General features: G+C 37.0%; 1 protein-coding gene across 1 annotated transcript in view; it reads right to left on the reverse strand.

Annotated features, from left to right (window-relative positions):
• The window catches only part of HADHB (hydroxyacyl-CoA dehydrogenase trifunctional multienzyme complex subunit beta), a 61,108-nt gene that overhangs the window by 31,612 nt on the left and 11,432 nt on the right, over positions 1-18,064 (reverse strand). The window contains exons 3-6 of the mRNA XM_007938883.2: positions 17,251-17,350; positions 16,806-16,850; positions 9,318-9,417; positions 2,747-2,834 (exon numbers count right to left, since the gene is read on the reverse strand). Coding sequence (XP_007937074.1) covers positions 2,747-2,834; positions 9,318-9,417; positions 16,806-16,850; positions 17,251-17,350 — 333 coding nt within the window. The remainder of the gene's footprint in view (positions 1-2,746; positions 2,835-9,317; positions 9,418-16,805; positions 16,851-17,250; positions 17,351-18,064) is intronic.

The following is an 18,064-nucleotide window of genomic DNA, read 5'->3' on the forward strand; positions in this document are numbered from 1 at the left end:
TCATTTCTAATTTTTAATTTATTTTGTCATTTTGTTCTGGTATTTTCTTTCAAAATTATTCTAGGGTTTTCTCTGTGTTTTCCTCAATACTGTCAGTGTTTTCCTTGATCTGTCTCTCAATTCATTGAAGATACCTAAATATAATTATTTTGAATTCCTCATCAGAGAGTTCTAATGCTGCATCTTCCTCAGGGATGTGTTTTGGGTCTATATCCTGGTCCCTTGTTTCTCTTGCTTTATCTTGCTTCTTTGTGTGGACCGTGATACTCTGTTGTCTCCGAGGCATTGTGACGTTTTTGTGTTTATATTTAATTGCTGATTGTATGTTGGAGTGACTTGCCCACGATTTTAATTTTCTTTGTATGTTATCTACACAAGCAGGGTACTGTGCTATGCTCCTCCATTCACTAGTTGACAGCACTTATACTCTTACCACCTGTCTCCCTTCCTGTTGTCAGCCTCTTGTATGTCCCTGCCAACCTTGGCAAACAGAACCTATTCTTAGGGCCCTAGAATCTGAATGAGAATGCTATCACTTTAAAATCCAAAAGGTTGCTACTTACATACATTCAAAATGGGTGCACCCTCAGTCACTTTAAATATCCAAAATGGCTGCCACATGTAAACAGTCAAAATCACTGCGCCCTCCAGACAGCAGAAAGTCAACAGCTCAGGTTGTCTCCCTCCTTGCTGTTTTCCTTCCCAGTCATAGGCCACCAACACAGTTGTCCCTGCAGCCCCTGGTGACCAGGGCTGATCTTTAGGTCAATTCTCAGGACCCAACACCACTTGGAAATGTTCAGGCTGTTGGTACCGTCAGAGTAGCTGACAGTCCGCAGCTCCAACCGTCTCTGTACTCACTGTTTTTGTTCAGGTTTTTCCACTAGTTGGTGCCTAATCCACTTCCGTATAGTTCCTTTCAAAGCTCAAGGCTCCAGGATTATCTTCTGTATCTCTGTCAACTGTTTTTTCTTTTCTTTGTTGAAGAAGGTCTGTGTCACTTGTCTGCCTATTCCTCCATCTTACCAGAAGTCTGTTCAGCTAATTTTTGACAAAGGGCTGAAATCCATTACATGGGAAGAGATCATCTCTAACAAATTGTGCTGGCAAAACTGGAGATCCATTTACAAAAAAAATGAAACAAGATCCGCACCTCCCACCATACACAAATACTAACTCCAAATGGATCACAGACTTAAATGTGAAACCTAAAACTATAAAGTTCCTCAAGGAAAAAATAGGGGCAAATTTAGGGGCCCTAATTTATGGCATAAATAGACTGTCAAGCATAACCCAAAATGCACAAACAATAGATGATATACTAGATGAATGGGACCTTCTAAAAATTAAATTTTTATATACTTTCAAAGACTTCTCCAAAAGAGTAAAAAGAGAACCTACAGATTGGGAATAAATATTCGGCAATGACATATATGACAAAGGACTTATCTCTAAAACTTGTAGACAACTCCAACACCTCAACAACAAAAAGACAAACAATCCAATTTAAAAATGGGCAGAAGACATGAATAGATACTTCACCAAAGAGGATATTCAGGTAGCCAACAAACACATGAAGAAATGTTCAGGATCATTAGCCATTAGAGAGACACAAATCAAAACAATGAGATGTCACTGGCCCCAGAACTGTTAGCAAAGTTCAACAAGACAGAAACAACAAATGCTGGCAAGGATGTGGAGAGAGTGAAACTCTCACACACTGCTGGTGGGTTCTAAAGTGATACAACCACTGTGGAAAGCAGTATGGTGATTGCTTAAAAAGCTGGATTAGAAATAACATTTGACTCAGCAATCCCATTACTAGGTATATTTTTTGAAGAAATGAGAGCCAGGGCAAGAACAGATATATGCCTTGTTCATCAAAATACTATTTACAATAGCAAAAAGATGGAAACAATCTAGGTGCTCATCAACAGAAGAATGGATACCCAAACTATGGTACATACACACAATGGAATACTATGCAACGCTAAAGAATACTGTAGAATCTGCAAAACACTGCATAACATGCATGAACTTGGAGGACACTATGCTGAGTGAATCAGTCAATCACAGAAGGACAAATACTGTATTTGGTCTATTGTAAAAAGTTAAGGAAAGGTTTATATATGGAAGGAAACTTTCTATGTTGGTTACCGGGGGTGGGTGGGGAGGGGAGAAAACACTGCAAAACTAAAAACAAAAAATAAAAAAAATTTCAAAAAGCCAAAATTTAAAATGTTACAAATTCAGAGAGTTCTGTTAATCATTTACTTCTATTAAAAGAGGCTTTTTGTTTGTTTTTTGTCTCTTTTACCTTTTTTATTATGGTATTATATATAATAAAACTTTGTCATTTCAACATTTTTTACATGTACAATTAAGTGACAATTACACTCATCATGTTAGACAATCATCACCATTATCCATTTCCAAATTGTTCTATCATCCTTAACAGAAACTCAGTGACCCTTAAGCAATAGCTCTTCTTTTCCCTCTGCTACTCCCTCTGGTATCCTCGAATAAACTTTGGTCTCTATACATTTGCCTAGTCTAGATATTTCATAAAAGTGAGATCACATAATATTTGCCCTTTTGCGACTGACTTACTTCACTCAGCATGTTTTTGAAGTTTATCCATGTTGTGGCATGTATCAGAACTTCATTTCTAAAACAATACTTTTTGATGACCATATATAGGTCAAAAGAGAACTAATATGTACTTTCTGGTTTGAAGTAAACATACCTGTAGTCATAGCTTGATTGGCAGAAATGCAAGCCATAGTGACAGTGTGAGCAGGAGTCTTGTCAGAGAAGCCAGCTCCCAGGGCAGCCTTCAGGAAATCACAGTGAATGATCACTTATAAGGAAAGTGCAACATGTGAACATGCTTTGAACATCACTTCTCTGTGTGGTGAATCAGTAGAGGGTTTTAGTTTAATAATCTGCAGAGTAACTCTGTATTGAAAATAAAATTAAGCCTATCACAGAAATGGTTTACTAATTTTTCATCTAGTCATTAATGACAGACACTCTGTAGAATTCCTGGTAGCCTGTTTCCAATGTGGTATACAAGGCTTCAACAGGCTTTTCTTTCACTAATTTCTTACCAGTGCTTTGCTCAGAACTTTCAAGCTATTTATACAATTTGATTTTAATTTGCTTACATTTTCAAGTAGATTTAAAGTAAACTTGTTAAATACATTTCATGGAATAATGAAATATATTATGAGGTGTGGTCCTCATGATCTGTGTCCCTGCCTAGGCCTAGTAGTAAAGCAAAAGTTGTCACACATGAAAATAACTTGTGAAGAATTGCCCACTGAAAAACAAAGCTTCCACGCAGGCACCCACCCTGCTCCACACTAAGGTCTAAATTCACTGCTGCCAGCTAGTTTCACTCACCAACTTTCCAGTATTTCAGACAAAACAACATAGCGCTACTGAAAAGCAGAATTGAAAAGCTTGCCAAATACACAGGATCTTCAGTTGATAAAAGTAACTTTAGAAAACTAATCACAAGTCAGCCATGGACGGTTTAGACCAGTAAGCTTCTGGAAAAGAGGAGACTGGCCAGGATGATGGTAGGACAGGTGCTTCAGAAGAATATAATTTGAGAGGCCTTTAGAAAATCATATTCTCCCTCCAATTACTCTTATAAAAATGGCTTCTATTATGACGGCACAGAAAGTCAAGCATGAAATGACGGTATCTACTATTTTATTACACTATTTATTGAGAAATTATGGTGCCAAAAGAACAATCAATGCCTGATTCTATTTTTGTTTATGTAAAGAATCAATTCATAGGTGCAATTATAATACACTTATTTTTAATAACATTAAAGTTTTACTTTAAAAACAAAGCTCCCAACTCCCCTTGTCCCCAAACTATTTACTATGAAATTCTGGCTCCCGACAAAGGGAATTCTGAAACTCTTTCAGTATTCTTAGATAAAAAGTCTCTCATAATTTGGTAAAGTAAACATGTTCTCAAAGTCTGAATTAAAGAAGTTCCATGTTTCTTAACTGATTTTTACCTTTAGCCTTATACTACCCTCATACAATTTACTATACCCTTCACCCTTACACTATCTTTGCACTCTTCATCATAACCTATAGAAATATAAATGTATTACAGTAGTGTGCATGCAACATAACTGTATTCTGGCCTTCTTAGGTAGGCTTGATGTCAAGTACCCAAGCTATGTCTTACATAGAAATAATTTGCTAAAAACTACCCCTTGGCAACTGCATGTCAGCCTCTCCACTTAGACTAATTCAAAAGAAAGTGAGAGGATCAATTGATGCAGAAAAGGCATTTGATAAAATCCAACACCCATTTCTGATCAAAACTCTCAGCAAAATAGGAATAGAAGGGACATTCCTCAACATAATAAAAGGCATTTATGCAAAACCAACAGCCAATATTACCCTCAATGGAGAGAGACTGAAACCATTCCTCTTGAGAACAGGAACTAGACAAGGATGCCCGCTATCACCACTTCTATTCAACATTGTACTGGAAGTCCTAGCCAGGGCCATAAGGCAAGAAAGGGAAATCAAAGGCATCCAAATTGGTAAGGAAGAAGTCAAACTATCCCTATTTGCTGATGATATGATCCTATACCTAGAAAACCCAAGAGATTCAATCAAAAAACTACTGGAACTAATTGAGGGATTTAGCAACGTCGCAGGATATAAGATCAACATCCAAAAATCAGTTGGATTCCTCTACACCAGCAAAGAGATTGCTGAAAAAGAAATAAGAAAATCAATACCGTTCTCAATAGCTACCAAAAAAATAAAATACTTGGGAATAAATCTTACCAGAGACACAAAAGACCTCTACAAAGAAAACTATAAAAAGCTACTTCAAGAAACCATAAAAGACCTAAATAAATGGAAAAACATCCCATGCTCATGGATAGGAAGACTGAACATTGTGAAAATGTCAGTTCTACCCAAAGCAATCTATACATTCAGTGCAATCCCAATCCAGATCCCATCAACATTCTTTAGGGATATGGAAAAAATGATCACTAACTTTATATGGAAAGGAAAGAGACCTCGGATAAGCAAAGCACTACTGAAGAAGAAAAACAAAGTAGGAGGTCTCACATTGCCGGATCTCAAAACCTACTATACAGCCACAGTAGTCAAAACTGCCTGGTATTGGTTCAATGACAGATACATAGACCAATGGAATAGAATTGAGAACCCAGGTATAGATCCATCAACCTATAGTCAGCTGATCTTTGACAAAGGCCCCAAATCCATTAAGTGGGGAAGAGAATGTTTGTTTAATAAATGGTGCTGGCAAAACTGGAGATCCATTTGCAGAAAAATCAAACAAGATCTGTACCTCACACCACACACAAAAACAAACTCCAGATGGATCAAAGACTTAAATGTGAAACCTAGAACTATACAGTTTCTCAAGGAAAATTTAGGCTCAAACTTAAGGGCCCTAATATTTGGTATAAATAGACTACCAAGCATAATTCAAAATGCACCAACAGCAGAAGAGAAGCCAGATGATTGGCACCTTCTAAAAATTAAATGTTTATGTGCTTCCAAAGACTTCTCCAAAAGAGTCAAAAGAGAACCTACAGATTGGGAAAAAATATTTGGTAATAACATATCTGACAAGGGACTTATCTCTAGAATTTATAGAACACTCCAACACCTCAATAACAAAAAGACAAACAATCCAATTAAAAAATGGGCAGAAGACATGAACAGACACTTCACCAAGGAGGATATTCAAGCGGCCAACAAACATATGAAGAAATGCTCACGATCATTAGCTATTAGAGAGATGCAAATCAAAACAACAGTGAGATACCATCTTGCTCCAGCACTAGTAGCAAAGTTCAACAAGACAGAAAATAACAAATGCTGGCGAGGTTGTGGAGAGATTGGGACTCTCATACACTGCTGGTGGGACTGTAAAATGGTACAACCATTGTGGAAAGCAGTATGGCGATTCCTTCAAAAGTTGGAAATACAAATACCATTTGACCCAGCCATCCCATTACTAGGTATATACCCTAAAGAAGTGAGAGCCATAACAAGAACAGATATATGCATGCCGATGTTCATCGCAGCACTATTTACAATAGCCAAAACTTGGAAACAACCTAGATGTCCAACAACTGAGGAATGGATAACCAAACTTTGGTACATTCACACAATGGAATACTATGCAACGCTAAAGAATAATGTAGAATCTGCAAAACACCGCATAACGTGGATGAACTTGGAGGACATTATGCTGAGCGAAATAAGTCAGTCACAAAAGGACAAATATTGTATTAGTCCGTTATTGTGAAAGTTAAGGAAAGGTTTATCTATTGGAGGACATTTTCTTTGTTGGTTACCAGCGTTGGGAGGGAAGGGGAGGGAATGCTGTTAGATAGATAGAGATAAATATTGATTTGGGTGAAGAGAAGGGCAATGTACCAAATGTGAGTGACCAATATGGCAGCATTGAGGATGAGAAAGACAGAGAGAGTTACATGGGCAGTACAAACAACAAATATGAACCCCTTTGTAAATACAATACTGAGTTGTCAATGAAAGCAAACATGGGTATAGGGACAGATAGATGGGTGAACAAGCTAAACAATTATGTATGTCTAAATGGAGAGTGTATCCAAGATCATATACAGGGTTGGCAGACAATGGGCCTTTCGAAGAGTATGAAGGGATGGACACTGGGAGGAGGTAACTATGGGGAGGAAGTGGGAGGGGAGCTGCTGCATTGTAAATTTTGGTCAATGACATGAGACAAAGTATATGTGAACTGCTGTATGAAAAGTGAATTTACTCTGTAAATCTTCACCCAAATCCTAATAAAAAAAAAAAAAAAGAAAGTGAGAGGCAAGTTTCAGAGAGTGAGCGAACTCTACACTGGGGTAAGTCAAAGGGCATTCTGAGGTTGTAGTAGTCTGCTCTTCACAAGGTCTTTTCCAACATGTGTTCCCCTTGGCCCCAGCTGACTCTCAGGACTGAAGGAGCTTGAAATAGAAGTAGCTGCTGGTAACCCTTGACCACATGCTTCTATTTAAAGTTTGAACAGCTCTCAAGGCAAGTGCAGGCTCTAGATAGTACACACTACCATGAAGGAGGATGATGTCCATTAAACTAGAGAACAGAGAAATATGCTGAGGCCTTTCAGTAGTCAGGTTCATGGGAACTCAGCACCATAAGCCTTTTAGGATCTTGTATTAACGTAATTAATAGAGACAAAAGACAAAATTTCTTTAGCAAGAAATTCTTCAGCTGGGAAAAGTAATAAGCTTTTAGGTCAAAATGCAACTTTTGAATTACACTCTCATAATGTGCCCACCCTCTACCCAACTTTTCCCTGTAGCCCCTGAAAAAATGACCAAGATTTCAACACACCAGCCACTCCTCAGAAGGAAGACTGGGCAATCTACTTCCGTAGAGATACTGCCTTGGAAACCCAAGGAGAGGTCACTATGAGTCGGAACCGACTAGACAGCAGTGAGTTGAGCATTAGCATAAGGCTATAATGAGACTCACGGTGACCCCATGTGTGCAGAATAGAACTGCTTCACTAAGTTTTCAAGGCTGTGTGTGACATTTCAGTGCAGATCACCAGGCTTGTCTTTCCAGGGGTCTTTTTTTTTTTTAAAAAAAGGCTGTGTAACATTTTATTGTACAGATTATACATTTTTTTTGTATTTTTAATTTACATTTTATTAATTTTGTACATATTGTTAGGGGTCAGGCATTTGTTGTTGCTGTTTCCTCCCCTCCACCCCTGCTAACCAACAAAGTTTCCTTCCATATATAAACCTTTCCTTCCAAGGAGTCTCTTGGTAGGCCTGAACCACCAGCTGTGTGCCACCCAGGGTCTCCCAGTACAGGGCTGATAGACGGAACACGTAAAGAAAATGTTCCAGAAAAGTATAGAAAATTATTAGTGGGAACTTCTTCAAGCCAGCTCCTGTGTCTATTTTGTTTTTTAATATATTTTAATGTATAATTTACATAAACAAAATTTCCAGAAAAATACTCAGGGAAAAACATTATGGCTTTAGTTTTCAGAGAGAAGAACAGAAATATGGAGAAATTTGAAACCAATTTAAGATTTACTTTTTAAGTGCTCTTATATGAGTCACTCTTGTTATTTTTAGAATGTAAAAGTTGAAAATATATTGTGAATATCTTGATGTGTTCATAAAATCATCATATTTGGTACATTTAGAAATGTGGAGGTCCAGGGACAAAAAAAAAAAATTCAGGGGGAAAAGAAACATCTTCCTTTTCTCCAACAATATAGAGTTAATTTTTGTGGGCTACAGTCATGCCAGGCCTTCTGCAGTTTTAACATTTACTGAGAGGTACAAAGGCAGGCTGAATAAGTTCTTTCAGCTCTGTTCATCTTCTCCCTTCTCTCTAGACTAACAAAGATGGAAGTTACCACAACTATACTGAGCACAACAATATGGCAAACATGGACTAGAAACAAGGAAAGGGTTTAGCACAGTGAAATGACCCAACTTTGACCAAATAATCACTTTCAAACTGAAATAAAATCCAGATGATATGTTTGGACTATTCATTATGAAATGCCTCTAGGACATGTCACAGAAATTCCAAGGCCTGTCATTATATAGGTTACCTAGTAAACATTACATGGAACTGTGCCAACTAGGGTAAAAGTAAACCTCTGTGAAAGTTTTTTTAAAAAACTGCCTTACGTGCCTTCTAGTTCATGGAACAAATGAGTAAGCAAGGTTACCTCCAACTAACAAAAACCAAGTTATGAAATGAGTTCTCTGAAAATGTTGAAAATTTAAGTAAATTATAAAAGCCATAATAGGTAACATTACTAGGAACAACAGCCAGTTCTGTCATATTTTCCTAACATGAGTGGCAGACAAGTTAGCATTTCTACAACCAGCTCTAATAACATGATGTCAGTTGATTTACAGTATAATTCTTTTATATATTAAATAACATTCATTGTTCAATTTGTGTATATATGTTAAGAGGCTAATAAACTTAAGTTTGATTTGAATTGGCACAGTCAAGGCCAACAAAAAAGCATAAAAGCAGCTTTCTTCCTTCCCTCATGGTTCTCATGCTAATGACGAAGCCATTTTCCACTGCATTACCCTATGCTGGGCTACCCAACGCTTCAATATTACTCAATCTGTAAAATCATACTTTCAGTCAAATGTGACTTACTTAATGGATTTTAAAAAGTAAATTCTATTAATTGGAACCCAAAATTACTTTCTTACCAGTCTTTTTTAAAACTATAAAATTTGTTTTACTCACCTCTCTTGCAACATTACTTGTTTTCACTTCCTGAATAACTGTGCCAAAGATGAGATAATCAACAACTTCCTTTGGGACATTAGTCCGATGCAACAAACCCCTGATAGCAGAAATTCCAAGCAAAGAAACATTTCATATATCAAGTGCTATAAATCATCACATAAAACATTATACTTCTTTAAAAAGGTTAGCCCTGAATTTAAAAAGATGGGACTGCATCTTTTAATTTTACAAGTGTTTGACATCATATCAAAGAACCAATGAATGAAATAGAGTTCAGAAAGGTCGACATTTGATGTTCAATTGGCAAGAAAAAATTAGCAGAATCAAAAATAACCTGGAATAGGATAAAACAAATACATTAATGTGAGTAGAAACCAATGTCTTCAGTAAAAAGAGCAAAGAGAGGCAAATATAAAATCAAAGAAATGAAGGAAAAGCCCAGGTATATTAAATTCGTACTTGAAATAGCAATATAATAACATGATTTAAATAACACTGCCCATTCACAGAAATCAGAAGCAATAAAAATCCAATAGTAATGAGGATACCTTGCAGCCAGACTTGGTTTCTAAATGCCATTTCTCCATTAAAGAAAACAAGGCTTCTTAAAAAATGACTGATATCAGGTCTGAGGCTGAGAAAGTACAAAGTGAACCTCATTAATCTTTTTGTGACAGAAAATAAGGAAGTGCTCAAAGACCAGTGGAGCTGTATCAAAAACAAGAAATTAGGTTGTACACTTCTGTCAACTCATTAAATAACTAGACACTTAAAATCAGTCCACTTTACTGTATGTAAACTGTATTTCAAAAATACTATATTAAAAACAAAAAGGACAAAGGAGTCAGCTTCAAGGAGCTTCCACTGATAAAATGTGGGAAAATATGAGCATTGCAAAGAATGACTACATTTGATTTTCATACAATGAATAAATAAAAATTCATATATCCCTATATTAAAAAAAAAAAAAAAAGGAAAGCTGTTCTTTATAGAACAATGCTGCTGTTGTTAGGTGCCATCAAGCTGATTTTGATTCATAGAAAAAATACCAGCCAATAAATGTAGGAAGAACAGAATTAGAAAAATAACAAATCTGCAATCTCTAATGTAATAACTAATTTAGGCAAAACGTTATCAATGGCTGCTAACAGCATTTGGTGAAAATTGTTGGGGACTATAATATTCACATAGTATTAATGTATCACTTTACAGATTATTAATTACAAAGGAAGAATGCACCTTTCCAATCAAAAGATCTGGCAATCTAACCACCTGCACAGCGCGGTCAGACTTAGCACCACACATCATCTGCCTCTTGCTGTGATATGATATGAACTACATTCACATATGAAGTATTCTCACCAAAAACTGTTTAAACTGAATCTAATCAAGCCTCTAGACTTAAAGGCCAGTTTACAGAAAATTCAGAGAAGAGAAAATTTAATTATCATCACAAAGAAAAATCCAGAATATGGGACATTCTACAGGACAGATGGTCTGGACTTTTCAAAAAGTCAATGTTATAGGGGGAAAAAAGAAAAAAAAGTTTCAAATTAAAAGAGACATATCCATTTATAATATGAACTTTGATTGGAGCCTGGTTATTCTGGGGGAAAAAAACTATTAAAAAAGACATTCAACTGAGTACAATCTAATCATAACTAGATATTATGAGTAAGTTATCATGGAATCACTGTTACTATCTTAGGTGTGATAATGGTTTAGCAGCAAGGGCCCTTATTTCCAGGGAAGTATTCATAACTGAAGTGTCATAACTTACTGTCAAATAGTCCAAACTACATAGATAGAGCAAATGCGCCAAAATGGTAACAATGACTGAATCTAGGTGAAGTGTGAGTGAAGTAAAGGGCATTTAGGCATTCACTACATCATTCATCCAATTTTATTATACAGTTTTTTTTAAATATAAAGTTGAAGAAAAACTTGTAAACTTCTAGCCTATGAGCCAATAAATCCCACTTAATAAGCGAATTTGAGTTGAATTTCTCTTTAGATTTACAACTAAAAGGCTCCTTCCTGATACACGACCAAAAGGAAAAATGAGTAAACAAGCAATTCACAGATTAAAAATGGCCAATAAACAAAATAAAAAATATTCAACCTCAGTAATAATAAAACTTTTTAAAAATTTAAGCAAAGTTTCATTTTTACTTATCAGATTGGCAAGAGTTAAAAATACGGCTGATACAGAATTCTGGTAAGAATGTATCTACGTCAATAGGCTCTTCCATATACAGCTGATAAAAGTATAAATTGTTATAGCTTTTATAGCACCATTATCAGAAATAGGAGAAAAGGTGGATTGGAGCAAAAGATAATTTTGATTTTTCACATGCTGAGCTTGAGGTATCTAAGAAAATAGGTCAAATTTAGATTTTTGGAAGCTTTCTGCATAAAATAAAAGATTTTTTTAAAGGAGAGCTAACTCTAAGGACTGAAACTTACAAAACATCTTTTAAAAGGAGAAAGAGGAAAAGAATTCTTTTTTTTTTTTTTTTTAAGTAGAGAAAATCAGTGAGTTGGGAGGAGAATCATGAAATATTAAGAAGTCAAAGGAAGACACTTTTGAGTAGGGCTGAGAGTATCAAATGCTACAGAGCACAAAGAGATCTAAATCTGAGAAAAGACTGATGCATTTACTGATCACAAAGTCAGTATTAAGAGAAGTTTCCAAAGTATGTCTACAAGGTAGAACAATGAGAAGAGAAACTGGGTTATTATAAGATTAAGAGTAAATGAAATAATAAGGAAAACAAAGCAACTGCTGTAGATCACTTATTCTTGAAGTTTGGTAGGAAGAGAAGAAACAGAACCAGAGTTAGAATGGGCAGAAAGGTCACTGGAGAGTTTTCAAGCTAGAAAAGAAGTGTGGCTGGTTGAAGACACAAGGCAAGGTATTAATGGAAATGGAACAAGAGAAACCTTACTGGCACCACAGAAACAGGCACACAATTTTATGACTCTCACCAAATTATTCATATATCTCAATCTCATTTACATTTAATTTTACATTTTTACTTGGTACACACATGAATCTTCAGGTGTCTTTCTAGGGTCCTTTTTTTGTTTTTTTAAGTTGTGATTTGGGTGAAAGTTTACAGAGCAAATTAATTTTTCATATAATAGTTCATACACATTTTGTTTCATGACATTGACTACAATTCCCTACAATGTAACAGTTCTTTTCCCACTTCCTCCCGTGGTTACCTCTTCCCTGTGTCCTCCCCTCCCATGCACTCCTGCCCCCTAAGCAGTCTCCCTGTGCAAATGCTGCCTTTCTGTTCTCCCATGATTGATCAGTCCAAGGAATGTATCTACCTGATGTAAGTGTTCACCCTATATGCCTGTCTATTGTTTGACTAGAAGCTACAGGAGTGAGTTCGGTTCCAGACCTGAAGGGTAACTAGAGGCCACAGTCTCAAGGGTCTCACCAGGCTCTATCAGGTCAGCAAATGTGTTTTTTGGTGTTTTTTTTTATTTTTTTATGATTTTGAGTTTTGTTCCACATTGTTCTCCCACTCCATCCATGATCTCCTTCACTGATCCCTTTCTGAGTGGTTGACAATGGTAGCCAGGCACCATTTAGTTCTTCTGGTCTCATGGTCATATAGGCTGAGGTTTCTAGGCTCCTTTCTAAATTATCTGGATTGGAGCAAAAGATAATTTTGATTTTTCACATGCTGAGCTTGAGGTATCTAAGGAAATAGGTACAGGCCGTTCAGCTGCCTCTGCACACGCATTAAGTTCCTGTTTTAAAAAAATGATCAAATACATGAACTGTGTTTAGGCTGATCAATCTAGTCCTGCCTTGTGTATGTAAATAATTTATGGCTAGCTAGGGGAGATGCCAAGCAGGAAGTAGGAGCTGGTGGGATGGCCAAAACAGGTAAGGGGAGAAGACAAGCAGGAAGCGAAGTGGTTTGAAACAGCTAAGGGAGACGAACTTGTCAGTTTGTCCTACTGTGGTAGCTTGCATGTTGTTGTGAGGCTGGAGACTATGCCACCACTCCTTCAAATGCCAACAGGGTCACCCATGGTGGACAGGTTTCAGTGGAGCTTCCAGACTAAGACAGACTCAGAAGAAGGATGAGGCCATCCACTTCTCAAACAATTGGCCAGTGAAAACTTTATGAATAGCAGTGAAACACTCTCTGATATATTACTGGAAAACTTTATGAATAGCCCCGAAACACCATCAGATACAGTGCTGGAAGATGAGCCTCTCAGCTTGGAAGACACTCTCAAAATACACCTAGGAAAGATCTGCCTCCTCAGAGTAGAGCTAACCTTAATGACGTGGATAGAGTAGAGCTCTTGGGACCTCCATTTGCTGATGTGGCACAACTCAAAATGAGAAGAAACAGCTGCAAACATCCATTAATAATTAGAACATGCAAAGTACAAAATATGAATCTAGGAAAATTGGAAGTTGTCAAAAATGAAATGGAACACATAAAGATCAATATCCTAGGCATTAGTGAGCTGAAATGGACCAGTTTTGGCCATTCTGAATCAGACAACCATATGATCTACTATGCCGGGAATAACAAACAGAAGAATGGCATGGCATTGATTATCACAAAGAATGCTTCAAGATCTATCCTGAAGTACAATGCTGTCAGTGATAGGATAATATCCATAAGCCTACAAGGAAGACCAGTTAATACTACTATTATTCAAATTTATGTACCAATCACCAAAGTCAAAGATGAGGAAACTGAAGATTTTTACCAACTTCTGCAGTCTGAAATTAACTGAACATGCAATCAGGGGTGTGTTAATTATCACTGGTGATTGGAATGCAAAAGTTGGAAGCAAAGAAGAATCACCGGAAGTTGGAAAATTTGGCCTTGATAGAAGTAACGCTGGAGATCACACGACAGAATTTTGCAGGACTAATGACTTATTCATTGCAAATACCTTTTTTCAACAACACAAATGGTGTTTATACATGCGGACTTCACCAGATGAAGTACACAAGAATCAAACTGACTACCTCTGTGGCAAAAGGCAATGGAAAAGCTCAATATCGTCAGCCAAAACAAGACCAGGAGCTGATTATGGAACAGACCATCAACTGCTCATATGCAAGATCAACTTGAAGTTGAAGACAATTAAAACAAGTCCACATGAGCCAAAATATGACCTTGAATATATCCCTCTTAAATTTAGAGACAATCAAAAGAAGAGATTTGATGCACTGAATACCAATGATGGAAAGGCAGAGGAATTATGGGATGACATCAAGAACATCATCCATGAAGAAAGCAAAAGGTCATTAAAAAGACAGGAAAGGAAGAAAAGACCAAAACAGATGTCGGAAGAGACTCTGAAACTTGCCCTTGCGTGGAGAGTAGTTAAAGCAAATGGAAGAAATGATAAGATAAAAGAGCTGAACAGAAGATTTCAAAGAGCAGCTCGAGAAGACAAAGTCAATTATTATAATGAAACATGCAAAGACATGGAATTGGAAAGCCAAAAGGAAAGAATATGCTCTGCATTTCTCAAGCTGAAAGAATGGAGGAAAAAATTTAAGCCTAGAGTTGCAATACTGAGAGATTCTATGGGTAAAATATTGAATGATGCAGGAAACATCAAAAGAAGATGGAAGGAATACAGAGTCACTGTATGAAAAAGAACTGGCTGATGTTCATCCATTTCAGGAGGTGGCATATGATCACCAACCAACGGTATTGAAGGAAGAAGTCAAAGCTGCACTGAAGGAAGTGGCAAAACACAAGGATCCAGGAATTGAAGGAATACCCATTGAGATGTTTCAACAAATGGATGCTGTCCCGGAGGCACTCACTCAGTCATGCCAAGAAATCTGGAAGACAGCTACCTGGCCAACTGCCTGGAGGAGATCAATATGTGTACCTAATCCAAAGAGAAGTAATCCCACACAATGTGGAAATTATCAAACAATATCATTAATATCACATGTAAGTAAAATCTTACTGAAGATAATTAAAAAATGGCTGAAGCAGTATACTGACAGAGAACTTCCAGAAATGCAAGCTGGATTCAGAAGGGGACGTGGAACCAGGGCTATCATAGCTGATATCAGACAGATCTTGGCTGAAAATAAAGAATATCACAAAGATGTTTGTTTATGTTTTATTGACTATGCAAAAGCATTCGATTGTGTGGATCATAACAAATTGTGGATAACATTGAGAAGAATGGGAATTCTGGAACACTTAAATGTGCACGTGAGGAACCTGTACATAGGCCAGGAGGCTGCATGGTTTAAAATCAGGAAGGGAGTGCGTCAGTGTTGTATCCTTTCACCATACTTATTCAATCTGTATGCTGAGCCAATGATCCCGAAAGCTGGACTACATGAAGAAGAACGTGGAATCAGGATTGGAGGAAGAGTCATTAACAACTTGTGATACACAGACGACACTTTACTTTGCTGAAAGTGAGGATGACTTGAAGCACTTACTGATGAAGACTGAAGATTATAGTCTGCAGTATGGATTACATCTCAATATAAACAAAACAAAAATCCTCACAACTGGACCAATAAGCAGCATCATGATAGATGGAGAAAAGACTGAAGTTGTCAAAGACTTCATATTACTTGGTTCTACAATCAATACCAATGGAAACAGCAGTCAAAACATCAGAAGATGTATTGCATTGGGCAAATCTGCTGCAAAAGACCTCTTTTGAGTGATGGAGAGCAAAGATATCTCCTTGAAGACTAAAGTGTGCCTGACAGAAGCCATGGTATTTTGAATCACCTCATATGCATGTAAGAGCTGGACAATGAATAAGGAAGACCAAAGAAGAGTCGATGCTTTTGAATTGTGGTGTTGGTGAAGAATACTGAAAGTACCATGGACCGCTAAAAGAACTAACAAATCTGTCCTGGAAGAAATGCAGCCAGTATGTTCCTGGGAAGCAAGAATGGCCAGACTTTGTCTTACCTACTTTGGTCATGTTGTCAGAAGGGACCATTCCCTGGAGAAGGATGTCATACTTGGTAAAGTGAAGGGTCAATGAAAAAGGGGAAGGCCCTCAACAACATGGATTGACATAGTGGCTGCAATGATGGGCTCAGGTATAGCAGGGATTATGGGGCTGGCACAGGATCAGGCAGTATTTCGTTCTGCTGTATAGAGGGTCGCTATGAGTCAGAGATGACGCAATGGTACCTAACAACAACAGCAGCTAGACCAAGAGATTAAATATTAAATATTGTCAGCCAAGAGAATTTTGTTAAATCCACAAGATAGTTTGCTGACATTCATCAGCTGCATGAATTTGTGTAGCACATATGGTTAAAATGAGTAATAAATGAACCTTATAAAATCTTATCAGTTTTTCCTCACCACAAAAAAGCTAATAAATAAACGCTGGATGTGAAAATTCTATCAAATACGGAATTGTAGGTTTGAAAACTAGAGAAAAATGTCTTTAATGAAGAAAGATCTAAAAAGAATTGCATCTACTCACGTAAGTGCTGCTCTAGCCAAATCATGTGGCATCAGGTCTTTATATCTGGGGAAAGAAAGCAAATAATTTCAACCAAAACCCTAGAGCTTTAATAAAATATTTTTCCATTCTATTTGAAATACCCAAAGGATATTTGTTAACATCTAATGATGAACTTGTCTCTAGATAAGTAAATCTGCTGGAAGCAAGCTATCTGGACTCACTTTAGAATTTCCAAACAGGGCTGTTCAAACTAAAAGTACACTAAGCTTGTTCATGAGAAAAAATATAAAACAAATTTTACCATGTTATTTCACTGCTCATTTTATTTTATATTAATTACATGAAAATGTTATCCAGCCATTAATCCACTAGCAATATTATTACCTACTGGGTTATTTTTACAAAAACCAGTTTTGGAAACGTCTCAAAAGAAGAAATAAATAACACTACCACTTGTACTTACAAAGTGCCTGACAGCAAAAATGGAATGCGAACTCCATCAACCACCACGATATTCCTTACGTTGGCCTTGGTTAAGGTCTTCTTTGACTTTGTCTGGGCAGCTTTAAGATAAAATTCAAAGAGCTATTAATTAAAATATATGAAGACAGATGTCTTGTTACATTTTTACAGACAGACATTCTAAGAAGAATTACATTATTCAATGCCACATTGCATGTGCCATTTAGCAAACCAGTCTAAAATTAAAAAGAAAGGCTAAGAAATTGATTAGCATTTACAAATTTCTAAATAACATTCAAGGGAAACAGAGATTATACCCAATGACGGGAATACTTATGCCATTGTTCATTTTTATCAGGTGTTTGACAACCTATCACATGAAAAGCAACCCATCTGCAGATAGGTCTCCCCTTAATATCAGTAGCGGCAGGACATTCAGGTAAAAAAGGGGTGGGAGGCGAGGCTAACTCTCAAGTCCCCTAGAGCCAGGAAAAGGGCGGGACCAGGAGCAGCCAGGACCACAGAGTGGCAGGTTTCAGGTAAGAATTAGGTAACTGAAGAGGGTACAGAGATTTCCAACAGCTAAGGGAGATAAACTTGTCTGTCAGTTTGTCATCCTGTAAGGCTTGTACATTGCTGTGAGGCTTGAGGCTCTGCCACTGGTGTTTCAGACGCCAGCAGAGTTGCACATGGTGCAAAGGTTTCAATGCAGCTTACAGACTAAAACAGACTAGGAAGAAGGAGGAGCCCATCCACTTCTCAAAAATTGGCCAAGGTATAAATAGACTATCAAGCATAATTCAAAATGCACCAAC

The sequence above is a fragment of the Orycteropus afer genome, unplaced genomic scaffold, assembly GCF_000298275.1.
Source record: "Orycteropus afer afer isolate SDZICR_OR568_19922 unplaced genomic scaffold, OryAfe1.0 scaffold00054, whole genome shotgun sequence".
NCBI lineage: Eukaryota > Metazoa > Chordata > Mammalia > Tubulidentata > Orycteropodidae > Orycteropus > Orycteropus afer.